This window comes from Hipposideros armiger, unplaced genomic scaffold, assembly GCF_001890085.2.
Source record: "Hipposideros armiger isolate ML-2016 unplaced genomic scaffold, ASM189008v1 scaffold_645, whole genome shotgun sequence".
Taxonomy (NCBI): domain Eukaryota; kingdom Metazoa; phylum Chordata; class Mammalia; order Chiroptera; family Hipposideridae; genus Hipposideros; species Hipposideros armiger.
The window spans coordinates 936,954-959,981 of NW_017731995.1; the positions used below are offsets into that span (position 1 = coordinate 936,954).

The 23,028-nt window shown below is 35.2% G+C and overlaps 1 protein-coding gene across 1 annotated transcript in view; it reads right to left on the reverse strand.

The window, feature by feature from the left end:
• POT1 (protection of telomeres 1) overlaps positions 1-23,028 on the reverse strand; it is an 84,576-nt gene that overhangs the window by 36,043 nt on the left and 25,505 nt on the right. The window contains exons 8-10 of the mRNA XM_019625919.1: positions 13,025-13,155; positions 9,546-9,836; positions 4,629-4,784 (exon numbers count right to left, since the gene is read on the reverse strand). Coding sequence (XP_019481464.1) covers positions 4,629-4,784; positions 9,546-9,836; positions 13,025-13,155 — 578 coding nt within the window. The remainder of the gene's footprint in view (positions 1-4,628; positions 4,785-9,545; positions 9,837-13,024; positions 13,156-23,028) is intronic.

Consider the following 23,028-nt stretch of genomic DNA (forward strand, 5'->3'; position numbering starts at 1 on the left):
CACCCGGGAAGAGTGCAATGATGGTGCCAACTTGGGCCAGTGAAGCATCGTCCTCCACAATTAGACTGAAGAACAAAACGACAGCAACTTGCCTGTTCCCCTTCCCCCAATTCCCCAGCACTGTTCCCATCCCCCAATTCCCCAATAAAAATCTTTAAAAAAAAAGAGGCAGATGCAGAATGTTTATCAAAGAAATTGACATCTACTCAAAATAAGCGAAATAACCTAAATTACATTTATTTGTATGAAGAATTATAAACAAAAAGAATTACGAAATAGGAAATTTAATTCATTTGCATGAGGCAGCATTCCTGACTGCTGATGACTATGGGACTAACATTTTCTTTTTTCCACTCAAGGTCAGGATGAATAACAGTTGGTGAACTTCTATGCAACAGAAATGCTATATAAGGGGGAAGATAAAAACGACGAGCTAGTAAACCAACCTCCCACCTCTGTAATTAGTTTCAGTTCATTGTATTTCTCTTCAACACTACACGGATTTGATGGAGGGGAGAAGCGAGAGAAAAAAGGGGAATCACCCACTCCCAGATGCTACGCCTTCATTCCCAAGGGCCTTTCTCCTATCCAGTAATAGGTTATGTGAGGAGGTAAGGCAGTTAGTCTTTTCCACTAACACCTACATCATGGCAGGGGAACAGGGTAGTTGGAGAAGGAAAAGACAAAAAGAAGAAAAAAAAAAAGACAAAACTGATTTTCCTCATGGTTTCCAAAGTAACATCCTGGAAGAAAATATGAAATCACCTATTTCTATTTACCTTTATCTGTTTGGAACGTTTATTAGAATCGGCAATTCTTTTTTTATATACATAACACAGCAGTACAGGATATGGAAGTCCCACAAAGGACTTAAAGCAGGCCCACACAAGGAGGAAGGCATCACACTCACAAATAAAAAGACTTATCATTAGGAAGATAATTTCCCCCTAATTAATCTTTAAAAATCAATGGAATTTCGATAAAATCCCCAGTGTCGTTCATGGAATTTGAAAAGCTGCTCTGAAAACATACATGCAAGTGAATAGCCAGGTCAATTTTGAAGAGTGAAAGGGGAGTAGGGGCTTGACTTATGAAATGTCGTTTAAAAATAAATGGAGACAGTCTGGTATAAATGCAGACACATCTATGAACATGGATAAATCCAAAAAGTATTTTAAAAAGCAAATTACAGAATGATACATATACAATACACATTTTTTGGACAAAAGTACATAAAAACATAATACACGTGGGTAGACATACCTACATGTTAGGATACACAGCAATAGAGTACTGGGGAGCAAAAAATGAGAATAAGCAGAGGTACAAAGAAGGTTCAATAGCTAGAGTTTTATTTCTCAAAAATTAAAAGAGGGAAAAGGGGATCAAATATATAGTGATGGAAGGAGAACTGGTTCCGGGTGGTGAAAACATAATACAGATGATATATTACAGGAACTGTACACCCGAAACCTAGATAATTTTACTAACCAATGTCATCCCAATAAATTTAATAAAAATTAATTTAAAAATTAAAAGTACCTAAAATAAATGTGGCAAAACATTTAGAAATGTTAAGTTTGAATGGGAGGTACATGGATATGTATTATACTATCTTTTCTACTATGGGTTTCATAATAAAACAAAAGTTAAAGACTGAATTTATTTATATAAATAAGCTATAGGGTGATAAATTGTTATTTCCAGAAATTCCTTCTGGAGGCAGCATTGTATTTTTTTTTTTAGGTTGCTAAATATACTGGGAAATGTGCCAGATGCTCTATTATAAGAGACAGATATTGCTTAATCTTGTCCATAATGTGATAAAATTCCAAAAATACAAGTGCAAGGGAGTCATAACAAAATATTATAAAAATTACTTTTATAATTGTTATAAAAGCCCATCTCAATACAGAAACATTAAAAATAAAGCAAAGCAAATATGGATATTAAGAAATCACTATCCCTTTTGAAATAATTTAAATGCACCTTATAAACTACCATGAATTTCACTTTAGGTTTAATATTTTCAATGACTGCATATGTCTGAAAATAACCAGTCAAATTATACCTCTTGAGTCACTGAAGGCCAAACATAATAATTACTACATATATTTTATAATTATTTTAAAATTGTGTCAGGATAAGACTGGGGATTCAAAATACACTGCTTTAATTTCTAGACCAAAGGATTGAAATGTCAGTGTGAAAGTGTGTGTGTTTCTGCAAAATGTGTAGGGAATGAGATAACTTACTTAAAAGCAAGATTTAGGAAAAATGTTACGGGCAACTTAGGCTGTAAAATGTGTTGTATACAGAAGTCAATTAAATTATACTTTATAATTGCCTTAACCGTCTCTTTATTTCAAAATATTTTTCCTGTTCCTACACAACAAAAATACATGTTCATGTATTTTGATATAAAAATGCAATTTTAAACAGCTGTCTTCAAGTGCTGCTAAGAGTTAATTTGTATTGACGTCATGTGCCTCTGAGGATTTCTTAAATTAATAGGAAATGGTTGATATAGAGGTTGTCTCAGGACAAGTAAACTATGATGTCAACATACATTACTAAAAGCCTACATACAGTTAAATTACTTACACATAGAGAAAAGCCTTTTCATTTTTCTATTATAGCAGATAAAGAACAAAATGTCCTATCTTTAGGAAAACAAAATGAAGCATCCTATCTTTAATTATGTGTGCTCGCAGCACCCTCTAGTGGGTGAGATGAAGAGGACAAAAAGGGAAAGGGAAACCGTCTGAGAAAAACGCACAGTTCTCACTGATTCATCCATTCCCAGCAGATGCTATTTACCTCGCCACACGGAAAGCACTGTGCTGGCTGCTGTGAGGACCTGGACAAGTATAACTGGTCAGGACTAGCGAGGGGAACGGAAAGACCCACAGAAGCAGCATAGGGAAAAAGAAGGGAATTAAATGGGGAAAGTGATCTAAAGTGTAAATCTCTTTCACTAATAGAAGAACTGCATTTTTAAAAAGACTTTGGGACTTTAGTACTGGCTTTATCATTACATTTAAAAAAATAAACTAATCGATGTAGACAAAATCAAGGGAAAGCATCAAAATACACCTTCAACAGTCAATTTTCTCCATTGTCAGCTATGAGTGCACGTGTGCACACCACACACACACACAGGACAAGAGAGCAGTTGTCACCTTCCTGGACCCTGACTTTGACCTAACTTATTGATTTGAATTGGGTGGGCATATTTTTATTTATTTATTTTTTTAAGATTTTATCGGGGAATTGGAACAGACAAGTTGCTGTCTTTTTGTTCTTCAAACTAGTTGTGGAGGACGTCGCTTCACTGGCCCATGTTGGTATGATCATTGTGCTCTTCCCGGGTGAAGCAGTCGCTCGCCGTCCATTGGATGGCCGCTGACGGCAGCTCACGAAAGCTCACACCTGCTGTCTGCCAGCTCCACTGCAGCCTACACAGTCGCTGGCGACTCATGGAAGCCCAGCTCCAGGTCGAGCTGTTGTTCACTATCTTAGCTGTAGAGGGCGCAGCGTCACTGGCCCTTTGTGGGATCCAAACCCGGGCCCTGCTGCTCAGAGCTCGCACTCCCAAGCCAACTCTTAACCAACAAGCCACTCAGCCGGACTGGATGGGCTTCTCTGTAACACAATGTGCAAGGGGAAGTATTTTTCCTCCAAGTACATGTATTTACAAAGGTAAAGTGGGCATTAAAATTCAGTTCACTTAAATTGTTTTCTTCCTATAAGACTGTATGGCTTCTATAAGCAGGCTGTATAACTCCTTAAAGGTGGGATGGGAGCTATCTGCAATACAGAAAATCATTTCTTTATCCTGGTTAAGAGGACAGGCTCTGGTAACAGACGCTGTAGGTTCAAATACTGGCGTCACCCACATAGCTGTGAATTCTTGGGCTTAATTTCTGAGTGTCTCAGTTTTCTAATTTGTCAAATGGAAATAATAATATTATGTACTGCACAGGATAATGCTAAATACATATGAAGGATGTAACAAATATTATTATTATTATTAATGCCACTCTTTGCTAGAAAGGATACTTGCAAATAAGATATAAGAAAACATTCCTTAAAACGTTATTACTAAGCAAGAAGTGCCATATCTAAAATGTGTACTTTTACCTAAAAAACTATCTCAAAACTGTGAGCAAATTCTAGTAAACAGTACACACACACATCTTATAATATATATTGGAGGTAGATTAACATTTCTTAAACTAATGAGTACAAAGTTACAGGCTACATTTTATCAAACCAATTACCAAAGCTTAATGTTTTTTACAAATCTCTTATGTATCCTTTGTGATTTTAAAACAGTATTATCTTGCACAATACTTGTAAAATTTTTCTTTACTATTTTCATAGTAAAATTGTATATGGCTTTCAGATATTCAGGAAACATTCTGTAATTTTAAAAAGCTGTTCAAGCCAATATATTTTAATATCTCTACCAGATATTTATTTTGAACATACATTTTACAAACTAAAAATTAAAGAGAAAAATACATTTGGAGTTCATTTCTAGACCTCAACTTTCATCTATAAATGTGATTTACCCCAATTTATAAAAATGAAAAACAGCAAACATGTTTGCTACTCAACGTCACCTTCAGAGATTTTGCCACTTGAACATGGTTGTCATAGACTAAAATGTCTACTGTTAGATTCTGCAGCCGCTCGAGCTCACTTAATTCACCGTGAAAAACAAGGTCTTGTATTAAGACTCTCCATGATGGGAACGGGGTCCTGGTACCATCCCACACCTGCCATAAGAGGGAAGAGCCAAGGTTAATGATCTTTTTGTAAAATCGTGGAGGCTAAAAGGGTTTTATCTGCTGGCAATAAAACTTAAAAGTAATTAAATATATTCTTGGAAATACCTGCTAAACTTTCAATGATATATTTTTTTTATTGTAAAAAGGACTACATATATATAGGTCATGCAGAAAACATAAAGAAAAAAAGTCCAAACTGCTATGATTCTAGGGAAAATATTAACATATTTTTGAATTTACTTTATCTTTTTTTGTGTGTGTGTACTTATAAAGCATAAGTCTTTTTTTCTTTTTAATACACTGGCATTATATTCTTTTTGTTCCCTAGTTTATTGTTGAATGATTCATCAGGGAATTTAAATATTCTTCTAAAATATGATTTTCAATAGCTTCACATTATTTTATGGTATGGATGCATACAAATTTATTAAACTAATCCCTTTATTGGTCATTTGGGTTGTTTCGAACTTTTTGCTATTTTAAATAATTTAGTAATTACCATCCTGTATATAAACCTTTATGAGTATCTCTGCTAATTTAAGTATAAAATCCTAGCTTTTAGGAATGTATTCCGACCTTTGCCCATTTTTCCACATTTTTTTTATTTGGAAAATGTCTTTAAAAGTATAGACGTGACTATTTTGCTTATATTAGATGTTATGAATACAAGTGAATAAACCTCATGGGTGCTGGAAAAGGAAAAGGTGTTGGACTGCTCTGTAGGGTACACTGAGATAAGGAAGGAGACGCGGGCATGGGACGAGGATGTACTACTCCCCGTCCTTGGGACATGCACTAGCCTCTGCCGTGCTAGGATGTTAAGAGACGAGTTGGTCTATGTTATGCTATCAAGGGTATGACAAGGACATTGGTGTGAACCAGGACAATCACTTTTGAAAGCATATTCCACAAACATTTTTATCCACTTAAAATGTATTCTTTCATGTTGTGTACATTGTTTTTGTGACTTTAAAATGGCTTTACAAACCAATCCACCAGTGTTTTGGATGAGGGGTTAAGAGGGCAGAGTTGCTACATGCTTTCATGCTTGTTTTAATTGCCTAGAAGTCAGACTTTTAACAATCTTTATCAATCTGAAATATTATTTAATGTTATTTTCATCATATATTACATTACTATAGCTATAAGACTTTGAGGTTCCCAACCTTTTCCGTTGATCAGTCTTATTACAGCTCAGCTTTAATTATTATAATTTCATGTTTTGGGATCTAATATGAAGCTCCCACTTAGTTTTCTTTGGCAAGATTTTCTTGCTTTATTCCTGATCATTTAATGTTTCTACAAAACTTCAGAATTACAGACAATTAGAAAAAAACTGTGGTTTTATTTTGAATATTTCAAACTTTGTTTTAAGCTCCTAAGTTTTGTAGTTTTCTTCATAGGCTAGGTATTTCTTGCATGAACTTTCTTGTTTTGCAGTTGTTGAGACTTTGAAAGGTCTTTTGTTCAATTATATGTTCTATTTATTACTGATATCTAGGAAAGCTATATTTTACTGTTTTAAACAATTTAGGTCACTGAATAATTTTATTACTCCAAATAGGTTTACAGTTAATTGTTGGGGTTTTTATTTTTTTATTTTTTATTTTTTTAGCTGAGCTATCCTGCCACCTGTTGGCAGTTCAGCGGCAGCTCAGCTCAGGCCGGGAAACGAACTGCTGTTGCTCAGGGCTTGCACTCTTGAGCAAGCTCTTAACCAACTGAGCCACTCAGCTGACCCTTGTTGGGGGTTTTATATCTTGTGAGTACTGAACCTTTTTTTTTCTTTCTTTTAAAATAGTTAAATCTCTGATTTCTTTTTCTCATCTCAGTGAATTTCCCAAGACTTCCTAAGTGACATTACATAACAGAAATAGTGGGTATTTTGTCCTGTTTCTGGTATTATTCACTCCAGAATTCCAACACTAAATATTGTCTGTCTACCTTAGAAATTATTCACTAAGAAAGCATGCTTCTATTTTGCTAAACAGTTTCATAAGTATTTTAAACATTCATTGAAATTATCATATACTTTTTAACATTCATGGAGATGACTATAATTTTCCTGAAACTGAACCATGTCAGATTTCTAAAAATAAACATTTTAGTTTCTATATTAATAAACTGAGGTGCATGTCCTTGTTTTGTGCAATATTGGTCTGTTCTTGGTCTAACTCAGTTTGAAGGAGTTCACCATCTGGGCTCAATCACTTCAGTAGTTAATTCAACAACTTAAAAAATCTAAATTAAATTTAAAATTTGAAACCAAAAAACAATTTAATCTAGACTCATATTTAGTAGCATAAAAATTGAATAGAACATTTCATGAGGTATAAATACCCCTACGTATATAAAGATATCTCTTGTATCATTCCTAATTTAGAAAATTCTTTCTTTTAAAAAAATCAGAATAGAACTTTGTTTTTTAAACTTTTGAACTTATTAATTTTATATATTTTCTTAATCATTAACTATATATAACAATTCCTACATACCTTACTTACTGTTAGGAGACACGTATTACTGCTGGAAAACAGCTTCTTTCATACATGAAGGGTAATTTAGCAAAAACTATCAAAAATTCAAAAGCACAAACTCCTTGAATCAGCAATTCTATTTCTAGCAATCTATCTTCACAGCTCTGTGATCACAGATGTGAAATGACAAACATTTAAGTCAACCTCCTAACACATCAATAGGATGCAAGTTAAAAACATGCCATGCCTCCATCTGATAAAAAAACAAAGCAGGTGAGTAGTATCGCTAAGTTCATGTCTACAAGAAACTTGTGAATGTGACTTTATTTGAAAACAGTGTCTCCGCAGATACAATTAGTTAGGATGAGGTCATACTGGGTTACAGCGGTTAAACCAACATGACTGGTGTCATTATAATAGACACAAAGGGAAGACGGCCATTTGATAACAGAGACAGAGATTGGAGCGATGCATCTGGCAAGGCAAAGAACACCAGCAACCACCAGCAGCTACGAAGAGGCAGGGGAGGACTCTTCCCAAAAGGCTTTGGAGGAAGCATGGCCCTGCCGACATACTGATTTTGGAGTTCAGGCTTCCAGAACTCTGAGGTAACACATTTACGATATTTTCAGCCATCTAGGTTGTTGTAATTTGTTATGGCAGCCCTAGGAAACTAATACAAGGACCTTGTTAGGTAGTGACGTAGAAAAATCGCTATGATAGAATTAAGTAAAAAAAGCAATGGCAGAATGTGTATAGTATGCTATCATATGTATACAAGAAGAAAAAAATATATGTGAACTAAAATATGTCTGAAAAGATATTCAAGAAACTCTTTTCAGTGGTTTCCTAGTTTTTGGAGGGAGAGACTGAGAAGATGGGGGTGGGGGAGAAACAGAGAGGGATTTGAGGAGAGAAACTTTTCACTACATATCATTTAAAAATATATTTTAAATTTCTGGATAATATTAAACTGTCCAAAATTAAATACCTTATTAAAATACCACTTCCCACTTTTTATATAGTTCTGTGTTATTTTGTTCAATTTTGAGTTAAAAGCATATTCCAATACGCTGTTTTTTCTTTCTTTGTTCATGAAGATATGTAAGGTTTTAAATTTTGTATTAGAGTATATCTCTGACTATAGCTTTTAATCTATTACTATTAACATTATATTCTTAGTAACCTATAATTATAATTTCTCTTTGAAACAACACTGGGGGAATATTGTCTTTTTTAACATCTAAGTTTTTGGTTTGTAACAAATGTTTTAATTTATACATTTATTGATTCTAGTAAAAGGAATGTCCTCTTTAATGTCTCTTATTGGGGAATAAGTAATCGCAGTATTTTTATTATGGTAAAATTATAACCTTAAGATTCAATCAAACTATTTTCATTGTTAAATTACAAACATCCCATAGTGTATTCTATTACATTTGAGTTCGAAAAGAAATACAATTACCAATAAAATAATTTTACACGTAGAACTGCAGCTAAAAATATGTAAATTTCTAGTACTAAAATAAGAAACACATATTTCATTAGTACTAAAATAAATACACAAATAAATATATTTTACTAGTACTAAAACTTTATTATTACTCCATATTTTCTTAGGATTAAAGTAAGAAAAATATAAATAACTATCACATGAACCATACCACATTTAAAATATAGATCTGATGATACTATTAGTCTCTGGAAGTACAGGATAAAGAAGTCCAAGAGTAGAGCTGCATGGATATACAGGCTCATCAAAAATGGAAAGTTAGATGTTAAGTTCCTAATACACAGTATGCATAGTTATTCCATCAGAATCTAAAACATAAGCTCTTTATAGGCACGCAGGTGGTACTAACGTATAACTGCAAATATTTAAACACGTCTACCTTGAGGAGAAATGATAGAAGTCCAAGAGTAGAGCTGCATGGATATACAGGCTCATCAAAAATGGAAAGTTAGATGTTAAGTTCCTAATACACAGTATGCATAGTTATTCCATCAGAATCTAAAACATAAGCTCTTTATAGGCACGCAGGTGGTACTAACGTATAACTGCAAATATTTAAACACGTCTACCTTGAGGAGAAATGATAGAAGTCCAAGAGTAGAGCTGCATGGATATACAGGCTCATCAAAAATGGAAAGTTAGATGTTAAGTTCCTAATACACAGTATGCATAGTTATTCCATCAGAATCTAAAACATAAGCTCTTTATAGGCACGCAGGTGGTACTAACGTATAACTGCAAATATTTAAACACGTCTACCTTGAGGAGAAATGATGCTCCGTCCACTTCGGCTTTGCCCAAGAGCTGGCAAGTCAGGTCAAAATACTGTTCTGGCTGAACATCACGCAATCTCACTAATGTCGAAGAAGGTTCTATATTAGTGGAGGCCCAAGCACGTAAGGTCTCTACCATTCTGCGGTCCTCAGCCGTGAAGTTAAAACACTTGCTTGAAGTACGAGGTGTGATAGGAGCTCTCACAGTTCCCTCAAACGTCAAAGATGCAAAGCCACTGCTGTTGATACCTTGAGTCTCGTTTTTATATATTTGGATCTAAGAAAGTGGGACAAGTAGAAAACAAAACAGAAACATACATAACAGCTTACTGATACAGAACCCAGGAAGTGAAGAAACTTGAGAGATTATAAAATCTTGCCATAGTTAATAAAGGACATAATTGTTTAATATTTCATTAGCATACGAAATTATAAAACTCACTGGGTTCTATCAAGCACCATGTAAACTGTAAAACATTCTGCAAATTTTTTTTTTTAAAGAACTAGGTGGTAGATTCCCTAATCCTATCAATCTTGAACTTTTACATTTATTAGTTTTTTATTAAGATATAATTTACAAAAGGAAAAATAACAAGTGACAGTTACTTATAAATGTAACATAGGAAACTAGAACACTTAAAATATAAGAGTTTGAGGTGAGCAAAATGCAGCTGAGGCTAAGGTTTCATTGGTCTGAGAGCTGAGATACACCACCACACTTTGGCTTTCTGAATTTTGAAGCTCAGTTATGAGATGAACATACATTTACCGGTTACATCATCTTCATAAAGCAACCCTTCTGTCCTTGTGAAATGCTCCCCCCTTTTAATCTCTTGTGATACTCTGATTAGGAAAAGTTATTTCCTTTTCCTAATGCTTACTGTTCGCTTTTCTACAGCTTTACTTCCAACTGGTTTGCATCTTCATCTGGTTTATCTTTTTCAGTCTATTTTTTCCTTGCAAAGGAGTGTTTAGTCAATTTACATAAATGTAATTTTTGATATGGTTCTATGTAACTCTGTTACCTTACTTGTTTTCCTCATTTCCCTTTTTTGCTTTTTAAAAAATTGTTTTTCTATTGTTCCTTTCCTGTCTTATTTTGAACCGATTAGTGTTCCATTTACTTCCTCTGAGCTATATATGAATTCTTAGTCTCAGTCGATTTTGAATCAATACTGTTCTACTACATGCTCCTACTTCCCATTTCACATTTCCCACTTTCCCACATCCCAGTTTATGCTTTCTACTGAAAGTATAATAGCCTCTGAAGGTAATCACCTTTCAGTGATATAATTCCATTTAACCATCCCACCCACCCTTTGTGCTATTCTTGTCATATTTTTCTACATATTTTGTAAACCCCACTTTACAATATTGTATTTCTTTTATATAGCCATTCATCTTTTAGTGACATTATAGGAACATGTACAAAATACGGTCTTTCATATTATTTACTCATTAATTTATCTTTTTTTTTTGGACATGCTGGCTATGGATTCTTTCATTTTCTTTGATATAAAAACATCTTTATTTTACCCTCATTTGCAAAGGATATTTTCTCTGGACACAAAATTCTGGGTGAATACATTTTTTTATCACCATTTAAAATTTATCATTACTTAGTTCTTCGGGTGTCGTTATTTTAAGTAATCAAAGATGACTGGTATCACTTTCCCTATATGGAATGTGTTGCTTCTCCAGCTGATTTCAAGTTTCCTTTTTCAATGGTTTTGCCATGATTTGTTTAGATGTGCTTTTCTTTGTGGTACCACACATAGGGTGCACTGAGCTTCTTGGATCTGTAAGTCAATATTTCCCATCAAATTCGGAAAAAAATTCTGGTCCTTATTTCTTTAAATATTTTTTTCCCATTCTCTTCTCCTGTATCTTAAATGACATGTTTTACCATATGATATCATTTCACAGGTTCCTAAGGGTCTGTCAATTTTTCTTTAATCCTTGTTCTTCAGATTATATAACTTCTACTGATCTATCCTCAAGTAAATGTGATATATCTAATCTGTTCAGTTCATCCAGTAAATTTTTCATTTCATCTGCTGCTCTTTTCAGTTATTCAATTTCTATCAGTTTTTTACAGTTTCCACTTCTTTATAGAAATTACTTAAATTGCATTCATTTAACCACAGTCCTTTAATTTACTGAATATACTCAATTCTTTGAAAATATTTATAATAACTGCTTTAAAGTTTTTGTTTTAAAATCTTACATCTGGGCCACCATGAGGTTGGTGCGGAGTGTCTAATATTTTTTCTTGACCATGGGTAACATTTTCCTGTTTCTTTTCATGACTAGTATTTCTTCATCTTTTCTAGACATCGTGGATGATCTACTGTAAAGGCTCTGAATTATGCTGCCTTCTGCTGACCCACACTGAGTCTTGTTCTTGTTGGCATTCTAGTTGCTGGATGATTGCCTTGAACTTATAAAGGCCTGGCTTTATGTTTTGTTAGGATGAATCTGTGGAAAGCTCCAACTCTTACACCTTAAGCTATTTCGTTAAGTCTGAATAAGCCCGTAATATGGCGGCTACAATGGTATTTCTATTTCTATATTTATCTTCACGCACATATTCCCTACTATTCATCTAATTCTCAGGGAAAAGGCACTGACAGATCAAGAGAGGGCACTCCCACCACAACTAAGAACAGAGCACACCTGGAATATTGTGCTCATGTACGAACACTGCACTGACCCTGAGGGACACAGACAAACTGAAGCATTCGAAGAAAGGACAACCAAGATAATGAAGGGGTTGCATGGAAAGCCATGTAACAAAGGAAAAGATGAAGGAACTGAAATGCTTAAAACCTCAGGGATTGAACATATTCAAGTACTGAAAAGCTGATTTTATAAAAATCACATACTATTTATAGGTTTACTTTTATACCGAAGGTTTTCTTACATTAATTAAACTTGCCAGCATAATTTTAAAAGTACCAAAAAGCACCCCTGTTGATATTTTAACTTATTTCTCATAAATGAAGATCAATTTATTTTGATTTTATATTTAATATCTCAATGTTTTCATTGTACCTGAATTAATATAACAAACAGGAAAGAATAATACAATCTCCCAATCTTTGCACACTTTTGCTCTTGTTGACCTAATGCTTTTTTTTTTTAAACAAGTGTTTTTTATCAAACTCTACATGGAAAGCTTTTAAAACATCAAACTATATTTAGAAGCAAGAAGGCAGAGCACAACTAGCCTGCACCACAGCATCTAATACATGTCTGTGGAAGGGGGGCAGGGTGTTTGTTCAAATGAAGAGGTTTCCTAATATAAATTATGTGAAGTATGATACTATCTACATTTCATCTTATCTCTTCAAATGCTTGATGTCATGTTCTAACAAAGCAACTACATAATTAGTGCTAAATAGTTTTAGTGAACAATACAGTTCTCTTCAAAAAAATGTAAGTTCTAGACAGTATGAATTATACCTTTAGCCTGTGAAGGCGAACAATATCTCCATTTTTATAAATCATCGGATGGGCTTCATAATTCCCACTAAAGAGCAGGCAGGTTAACTTCGCATTTGTCGGGTCCACAATTGTTACCACCGAACAATAATCTGGAAAACACAAACATATTTACCTGACTTTTAGTATTTCAAACGATTTGACAAAACAAGAATATACTGAGTTAAAAATACTGAACAGACTTTACTCCTCCCTTTAACTAAGTCTTCTAAGAATAGGATCAAAAGAGAGACATTTTCTTGGCTCTCAAAATGAGCTACCAAATTATTTTGCAAAACTGTTCCACAAAAATTAATTTTAGTAAAACAAAAATTTAAATCCTATTTAATATACTTGTAAGTTATCTTGAGTGGTAATAACTTATTACTTCAAGGTTTAAAGTCATGATGCAGATAAACATAATTAAAATATAATTTATAAAATAAGTATAAATTCAGAGTGAAAACAAAAGACTAAAAGATATTTCCAACAAACGTGATGAAGAGTCAATATACTGCATAAAGATACTATGAAAATTGGTTATAAAATCTGGGATTTCACAGTAAATGTGTAACTCAAATAAACAAACAATTCATAGAAAACTGTATAATAACAAATTTAAAAGGGAAAATAATGATTTGCTTGTTACCTATAAAACTGGTATAACAGAGGTATTTTCTATAACTTAAACTGGTAAAAAATTTAATGATAGTTGAGTTGCCATGAAAACCCTAACTTCAAATACTGGTGATAGTAAAAACTGTAATGGATGCTACCTTTTAATATACATGTTTCAGAAAATTCCACACTAAAAAATGTGTTGATTTCCCTTCGTTCCCAGTAACGCAGTAATTCTAATATAGAGACAGAAAAGAATAAACCCAGGACAGTGAAGGGAGAGGAGAGGCGAGGGAGGGAGAACACATTTAGGAAAATGGGCAAGTAAATGGTTAAGGGACAAAATGAACAGAGGAGACTGCAAACCTGAGACTATAAAGTGACTACAGCGAAGATGGGAGCCACTGGGATTAAGGGTGGGAGTGAAAAGTGTTGCCAAAAATCAAGGTTAATTAAAAGTTTACATATAGAACAACTTTCGATACCCACCCATCCTGCTCCCCACTCCCTGTGAAAACGACCTCATGTAGGCCTTTCGTCTATCACCCCATCACCTCCCAGAACATAGGCTGTTTTCCAAGTAAGTTTCACTGATCACCGGTAAGGCTTCTAATGAGAGTATCAGCACCCAGAATAAATCCCTCCCTCATTAGCACAGGAGGGGCCCAGGGCCTGAACGACAGCTCTCTTCCCACCCACGCTAGCCTGACACTTTCAATGAACATGCCCTAGGCAGCACAAAATGTCTGTCAGACTTCCCATCCAAGGAAGAAATCAAGTTGGAAAAATAAACTACTTATATATAAAGCAAAGGGAACAAATCTCTACAACCAAAAATAAACCATACCTACATTTTTAAATGTAAAGACTACAGTTAACAGAGAACAAAAGTGGGAGGAGGGGGAGAGGGAGTGAGGATGGATACCAGGAGGGGGAGGGAGGGAGAGGTGAGAAGACAGCAAGAGTGGCCCCAAGGGGAATGGAACCGGAAGAGGACCGGGAGGAGAGGTAAGGAGGGAGAGGAAAAAGAGAAAGCGGACTGTGAGGATGGGGAAACTATTCAGAGAACATTAAAAATAAAAACTTAAAAATAAAAAAACCTTAATAAGTACCTTCAAAAACAGTAAAAAGATATTACCATGCTCAAATCTTGATACACTATTCATAGCAGGATCCATTGGACCCAATTTGAAGTTTCTGAGTTTTCTTTTTCAGCAGCTCTAACTATTTGTAAGGAATTACTTCATAACATTTTTTTTCTTTCTTAGGAGTCTTCCAAAGATCACCAAAAGAGATAAATTTTACTTCTTATAAATAAAACAAACCCTTGCTTGTCATTGCCATATGGGTCTACTGTATCCTTTTATAAATCTGAGATACACTGCGGGATCTTACTGCTGTTTTTCTACATCATGAAATATTTTCCTATTTCATTATCCTAATAGTTATTTCATCATGATTCCTATCTATGCTAAAAAAAAGACGTAATTAATTTAAAAAATGGGAAAATGAGGGAATTGCCTAGAAGAATGGCACAGAGTGAAATGAATCATCATTATTGCATGGCACTGCTCACGTACCATAACACCTTTCAAGAAGATATAAAAGGAATTTGGAGACACTATCCTTGGAGTTTCTTCTTTAGCTTTATTTAAACACAGTTAAGAATTCAGAACTGAAAAAGGTTTGCTAATAGTCACAGGGAAGAAAACTGACAGAGGACGCCCTTTAACCATCGTTACATGAATAAGAAACCGAATGTAAAGACATGACAACACTTTAAATTCTATTGACAATTATGAATGTACTTGGAAGAAAACTCAATTGATCTGACGATTTTAAGTTTCATCAAACTTCAGGACAAAGCACAAAGGCAAAGTAATCACTAGTGTAACAAAATCCAATTCAAATACACGTCATCCAACGTGGTTTTTTTTTTTTTTTACACTGTTATTTCTTGATGGCTTCTGCAAAGTCACATATCACAGTGATTTGTAATAGGCTGTAAAAACTCACATTTCATATTTGTACCAGAGAACTAGTAATGACTTGTATGTATGTTATTCTAAGTTGCAGTAATTCTACATTACTCCTCTCACATTAAATGCTTCAAAACGAGCCACTTAAGTAAATTCAGAATATAATGCAACAACAAAAATGCGAATTTAATAGGCATAAATAATAGTTAAATTTAAGTGTTAGCCAAGATGAACTGACAGAGCCCAGTAATATATGGTAAGATCTCCTTGGGGTCCACATACTCTTTAGAGCATAAAAAGCTTGAGAAGTACTGATAAGGGCATCAACACTATTACATTTCATGAAAGTAAAAATTCATAAAGCATACATCTTCTGTAGATCACTACAGAGACAAGGTCTCCTGCAATTCTACCACAATTCAAACTACAAACAAGTAAAAACTGGCCCTTCCTCTTCCCAGTTCACAGTAAACAAATGAGGATTAAAAAAACAAATATGGATAATGTATTACTTGAAAGTGACACCCTATAACCTTAATAGGTCCCCAATCCCTAAATTTGAACCCATGGAACAAATTTCAGCAAATAAGAATCAAAGTATACGAAAAAGAGTTCCATGTTCAAGTCATTTCAAGTAACACTATCTTAATAAAGTTAAACAGGTTCCTTTACTAAGGTGATAATGTACCAATATGCATCCATCGTGATTCCCAAAGGCCCACTAGCATGCAGGATCTCCCGCTTTTTCACAAAGTGTCCCAGGACTGGGGTTTCTCCCATTACAAATGCTTTGTTAAGAACTCTCCAGCCAACATCACCAATGGAGCTGCTCGCATCTTCAGCTTTGTCTAAGGCCCTAACTACAGGTAAGTCTGGAAGCCAAAAAATAAAGTCTTGTTAGGAAAAAAAAAAAAAAAAGCAGCTTATATAGATTAGATCTGCAATCTATTTTAAAAGAAGCATTGCTGAGAAAGCTGGACAGTTTAAAGCGTCCCTCGACAAAGAGGAAGACAGCTGTTCGTTTTGTTCCGGGACATTCTCTCCTGCAGTGCTTGCCTCCCCATTACCTCCTCTATCTTGACCATCTACTGCTGGTAACTCTTGTTGTTTCCTTTTTGCCTTTTAATCTCCCTCTGTTGTTACTTACAAGAGTGTAAACAACAACAACAAAAAATGTAAATTTCCATTTTAATGCTTCCTGAAGTCAAGCCAATTGATAACTTGACTTCCCCAGCCCTCCCACAGGTGATTGGAGGATGGATGGCATCTTGAAATATGTTTCCCAATTTAAAAAAGCTATAAAACCAAACGAACTCTGAAGCAACTGATAAAACCTGCCCTTAACAATGCAAGTAACTGGCAACCTTTATTGGAAAAGTCCAAAGGCAATCAGAGGAGACTAATCTAGTTTCTACCTTCTTCATATTCAAGTTTATAGGCCTGTTATTTACAATTTCCTACACTAATCAGTATTTTTTTTTAAGATTTTTATTGGGGAATTGGGGACTGGGAACAGTGCTGGGAAATTGGGGGAAGAGGAACAGACAACTTGCTGTCCTTTTGTTCTTCAGTCTAGTTGTGGAGGATGTTGCTTCACTGGCCCAAGTTGGCACCATCATTGCGCTCTTCCCGGGGGAGGTAGATCAGTCGCCGGCTTCTGGATGGCCGTTCACTGCGGCTGCTGGCCGCTCACGCTGGCTCCTGGCTGCTGGCTACACACGGTAGCCCATGGCAACCCACTGCCATAGGGGCTGCAGCCTACGCCATCGCTGGCTACGCACGGCAGCCCAGCTCCAGGTCGAGCTGTTGTTCAGCATCTTAGCTGTAGAGGGCAGTGTCACTGGCCCTCATATGTGGGATCCGAACCGGGGCCCTCTGGTGTCCCAAGCCAGTTCTTAACCAACGCGCCACTCAGCCGGCCCACTAATCAGTATTCTTAAGCAATAAAATAATAATTACAGCTTCTCACTTTTTTAAAGAGTGTCCAAAAGTATTATGGTATTTGAATGCATATCATTATGGACAGAAAAAGATATTCATAAACCTGTACCACATGTTGTGTATTTAAGCAAACAAAATGCCCATACATTTCACTGTGTATATTTTCCTCAAAAAATTATAAATATTGAACTCTTGTTATTGATAGTTATTCATATACATGTTGAAATATTTAGGGACGACATGTACTGATATCTTCAATTTACTCTGAAGTGAATCAAAAAAGAAATCAATTAATGGATCCACTAATGATGGTTATTATATGGCTATTCATCATATAATTCTTTCAAATATTCTGTATATTTTAATATTTTTATAATAAAATGCTGAGACAAACAAGCAGGACTTCGTACTTTTTTAGTTAAATAATTTCTGTTAATAGGGGCCGACCAAGTGGTTCAGTTGGTTAAGAGCGTGAGCTCTGAGCAACAGGGTCACCGGTTTGATTCCCACATGGGCCAGTGAGCTGCACCCAAGCTGAGCTGCCCACAGGTGGCAGAATGGGTCAGCTGGTGAGAGCATGTGGTCCTAACAACAAGGTTTCCGGTTCGACTCCCGCATGGGATGGTGGCTACACCCACCTGCAACTAAGATTGAACATGCACCTTGCACTGAGCGGCCGCGAGCTGCTGATGCGTGGCCAGAGGGCAACTGGACTTGGAGCTGAGCTAGCTGCGCCCTCCACAACTAAGATTAAAGGACAACAACCTGGCTGTTCCCCTTCTCCAAGTCCCCAATAAAATCTTTAAAATGAATAAATACAAATAACTTCTGTCAATAGTATTAACAGCAGTTATTTAACTACAACTTTATATAATCTTTTTTTTTCTTTTTTTAGATTTTATTGTCAAATTGGGGGAGGAAACAGCGCTGGGGAATTGGGGGAAGGGGAACAGACAAGTTGCTGTTCCTTTGTTCTTCAGTCTAGTTGTGGAGGACGTTGCTTCACTGGCCCATGTTGGTATTATCATTGCTCTCTTCCCGGGTGAGGCAGATTGGTCGCCAGCCTCTGGACAGCCGCTCACAGCGGCCCTTGGCAGTTCACACTGGCTGCCGGCCACACACGGTAGCTTATGGCAGCCCACTGCAGCAGGGGCTGCAGCCTACGCTGTCGCTGGTGACTCACAGCAGCCCAGCTCCAGATGGAGCTATTGTTCACCATCTTAGCTGTAGAGGGCACAGTGTCACTGGCCCTCATGTGGGATCCAAACTGGGGCCCTGCTGCTCAGAGCTGGCGTCCCCAGACAGCTATTAACCAACGCGCCACTCGGCCGGCCCGTTTATATAATCTTTTGACCTGTTAAATTCTCAAAAAGTTCTGAATCAATCATACCAAAATTTAAAAGGTTTAATAAACTTATCTGAAAAGTAGCAAGTAGTTTCACAATATTACAAAGGATCATATTATGAAGGATAATAATCAATAAAGCATAGTTTTGATCTTGGTTATTTTCTCAATTTGTTCTCCTAACTACAATTCTACATGAATCTTACTTTCAATTATAGAAAGTAATTGTGGTAGCAGCCTTTGAAAAGTATCCTGTACACTGGAAAACTGAAAGGAGTTATCAGAAGTCCGATGAGCATGCTTAAAAACTGATGGTGGTGGAGATTGGGGGAGTACTCATTCTGTTTACTATTAAATGATCAAAATTATTTCTAATGTTGATGATACAAATTCATTTGGATTTTTCAGTTCTTATTCTATGGTTGGCACATGTTCCCAATAATCTTTTTGCTTAAGCCTGATTTATATAACGCATATAAATGACAACAAGTCTTTCAAATATTTAGCCTAAAATAGGAGGTTTCTTATCATGTTTCTGCAAAGCAGAGAATATGTTTTAGTTTATCATTCTACTCAAAATCGAACACCATTTTTCAACTGGGTTAACATCCAAGCTTATCAACAATCCTAAGAAGTTCTTACACTGCTTTCCAAGTAAAGCAAAATAATTTAAATTCCTAAAGGTAAAGAGTTGAAGCATAAGACAATTATAAGAAATATTCTAATGCACTAATTGTTAACTGGTTTTTCTATTCCAAACCCCTACTTTTATCTTTTTCTTTTTTTAACTCCCCCCCTCCCCCAATTTCCTGTTTGTGTTTTCACTCAGGGAAGGAGTGATGGGGGAGTTGGGGTTATGACATAACTCTCAGAAAGTTAAAAGTTTTTGAAGAAAGTGAGGGACAATCTCCTTTTGAGTCATTAAGTCACACATTTCATAGAATTTCTATTGTTTTAGAACAACTTTACCCTCAACTCATACTATAAATTCAAATGGTAACATTAATATATCCATTGTAATTCTGTGTTATGTAAAACAACAAGCATTTCAAAGATTTTCACAACAAAGCTTAGGACTCCCTCAATGAATAAAACGATTTAATTTTATTCAAATAATGACAGCAATGTACACTATGATCATCTGCGGAGGTAACTAAGGGAAGGGGAATACAAACTGCACTAAAAAGAAATACTGCACAATGAAAAGATAAGCTGAAAAATTATAAAACTCCCCTGTACATTAGTCTCAAATTTGTTTTATTTCTCCATTACTATAGCTCTAATTTTGGACTACTGTTATAATCTGGAATTATTTTTCATTCCTTCAGGTTTTTCTCTCTCCATACCAAATTACAAACAGTTTCATCATGTCACCACTCTTACAAAAGAACTTCTAGTGCTACCACATTATCTATGGATATTTCTGAGTTGTGGATAAAAGAACAAATATGTAAATATACGAGTATATACATACACAGATGTATACATGGTTAATTACAGAATTATCAAAGAACTACTTCCTTATAAAAAAAACCACAAAAGTAGAATTTAAAAATATCTCATTTGAAGTTTTTTCTTCAAGTATAAGTATTTTCTTTACACACACACACACACACACACACACACACACACACACACTCTACTCAATTACTGAGCTGGAGGCCCCGATAAACTTACAACTGCAATATTCTTCAAAATATCATGTAGCTACTACAAAGCAGTTCGCTAGAATGGTGTAAGTAAACATAATAAAGTTCTAAGAATCACCCAAGGCTATCTATAAAATAATGAGGAGTTTCAAAATAAAGTACCATTTTATACACTTTGTTTTTATATTTAAATATGTATATATTTATAAAAGGTGGAAACAAAAATTCAGATTCAAGAAATAGTGGCATTAAAAAAAAAATCTGTCCAATAATTTGTTTCAAAAACAATAAAGACAAGTAGCAATCTAAATGAAATACTAAACAGCTTTCAGGTTCTTTCAAGTTGCATTAGATCCAGGACATGATTGGAAAATAAGCTAATCATTCTAACAAACGCTAAAAATAAGTTTTACTTAACTGCTCCAACAAGTGAAGTAAGTGTTCTACCAAATACATACATACATACATGCATGCATATAATGGAATATTACTTGGCCATAAGAACAGGTGAAGTATTGCCGTTTGTGACAACATGGATGGATCTTGAGATTATCATGCTAAGTGAAGTCAGACAGAAAAAGTTGAGAACCTTATGATTTTACTCATATGTGGTATGTAAAACTGAAAGTAATGAATGAACAAGACAAACAAAAACTCATACACACAGACAACAGCTTAGTGGTTACCAGAGGGTAAAGGGGGAGGGGGCGGTAGATGAGGGTAAAGGGGGTCAACTATATGGTGATGGAAGGAGAACTGACTCGGTAGTGAAAACACAATGTGATATATAGATGTCTTATAGAAATACACACTTGAAACCTATATAATGTTACTAATCAATGTCACCCCAATCAATTTAACAAAAACTTTTTTAAAAGAAAATAACTCAGATGCATGTACCAACTGTTTCAATAAGTGAAATGACAAATCTTTCCTGAGATGGGCAGACTGAAAAAAACAGTATCAGATTCAATCAATCCTTGAAGGATATTCTACTATTCTAAAAGTTATGCATGGTTTATTTATTTTTAAAGATTTTATTGGGGAATTGGGGAAGAGGAACAGCCAAGTTGTCCTTCAATCTTAGTTGTGGAGGGTGCAGCTAGCTCAGCTCCAAGTCCAGTAGCACGCTCAGCTCAAGGTGCTGTGTTCAATCAGTTGCGGACGGGCGTAGCCACCATCCCATGCATGAGTCGAACCAGCAGCCTTGTTGTTAACGGTGCTCGCTTTATCTCCTGTGCCACCTGGGTGGCAGCTCAGCTCAAGGTGCCGAGTTCAGTCTTTAGTTTCTGGCGGGCATAGTCCACCATCTTGAACAGGTAACCTTGTTGTTAGGAGCCCATGCTCTCACTAGCTGAGTCATCCTGCCACCTGTTGGCAGCTCAGTGGCAGCTCAGCTCGGGCACAGCTCACTGGCCCGTGCGGGAATCGAACCAGCGACCCTATTGCTTAGAGCTCTCACTCTTGAGCAAGCTCTTAACCAATTGAGCCACTCGGCTGCCCCTGCATGGTGTTTTTTTAAAGCACAAGTTGTCCATAATTTAAAAAGCACTATTTTCTATGACCGTTTCAATCTCTAAAAATAAAAAATAAAAAACCTAGAGAAAATGAAATTTAAATTCATTTGGGCTTTTGTTTCATGAAAATGGAAACATTTTGTGTAACTTTTGCTGTTGACATGTAATCTTAATTTATATAAATTCTTTTCATGTACTCTTAAATTTTACTTTACCAAAAAAAACACAAAAAACAAAAACAAAAAAACAAAAAAGTATCCAGAGATCACTGAAAAAAGACAAGCAACCAAACTGAAAAAATAAGGAAGAGAATATATTTCTATTTTCTTAAACAATGATGTGTATGTAAAGTGGGAGTGGGTGGGAATGGAGCACTAAAGTAGAAGATCTTGAAAATGCAGATCCTAGGGACCTACATCCTAGCACCCTATCCCAATATGAAAATCAAAGTCATTTGGAACTTGAAAGTAATTTCTGTGATCCTAAATATTACTATTGTATAATTCATCTGACCTAAGAAGCCATTGATAACCACATAAAACCTCTTATTTGTAATTATTCTGAAAATATAATCTTTCAAAGACCCAATGTCAATTGTATGATCGTTCTATCAAATAAATAAAGATGTTGATGCATATATGACCAATACAATCTGAATAATCATATATGGAAACGAATAAGACAAACAAACAGAAACACATAGACACAGATAACTGTTTAGTGGTTACCATAAATTAAATCCAGAAAATATTTTTTTATTTTGGTCTAGATTATAAACAAAGTGTATACCACAAAAATATCACAAGTCCTTAGTAATGATTTCTGAAAAAGACTGCTGTACTAGGCAAGAAATTATGCATCAATATACTGCTGACATTCTAAAACTTAAAATTATATTTAATTCCATTTGTTCTCGTTAGCTTTTGAAATAGAAAAG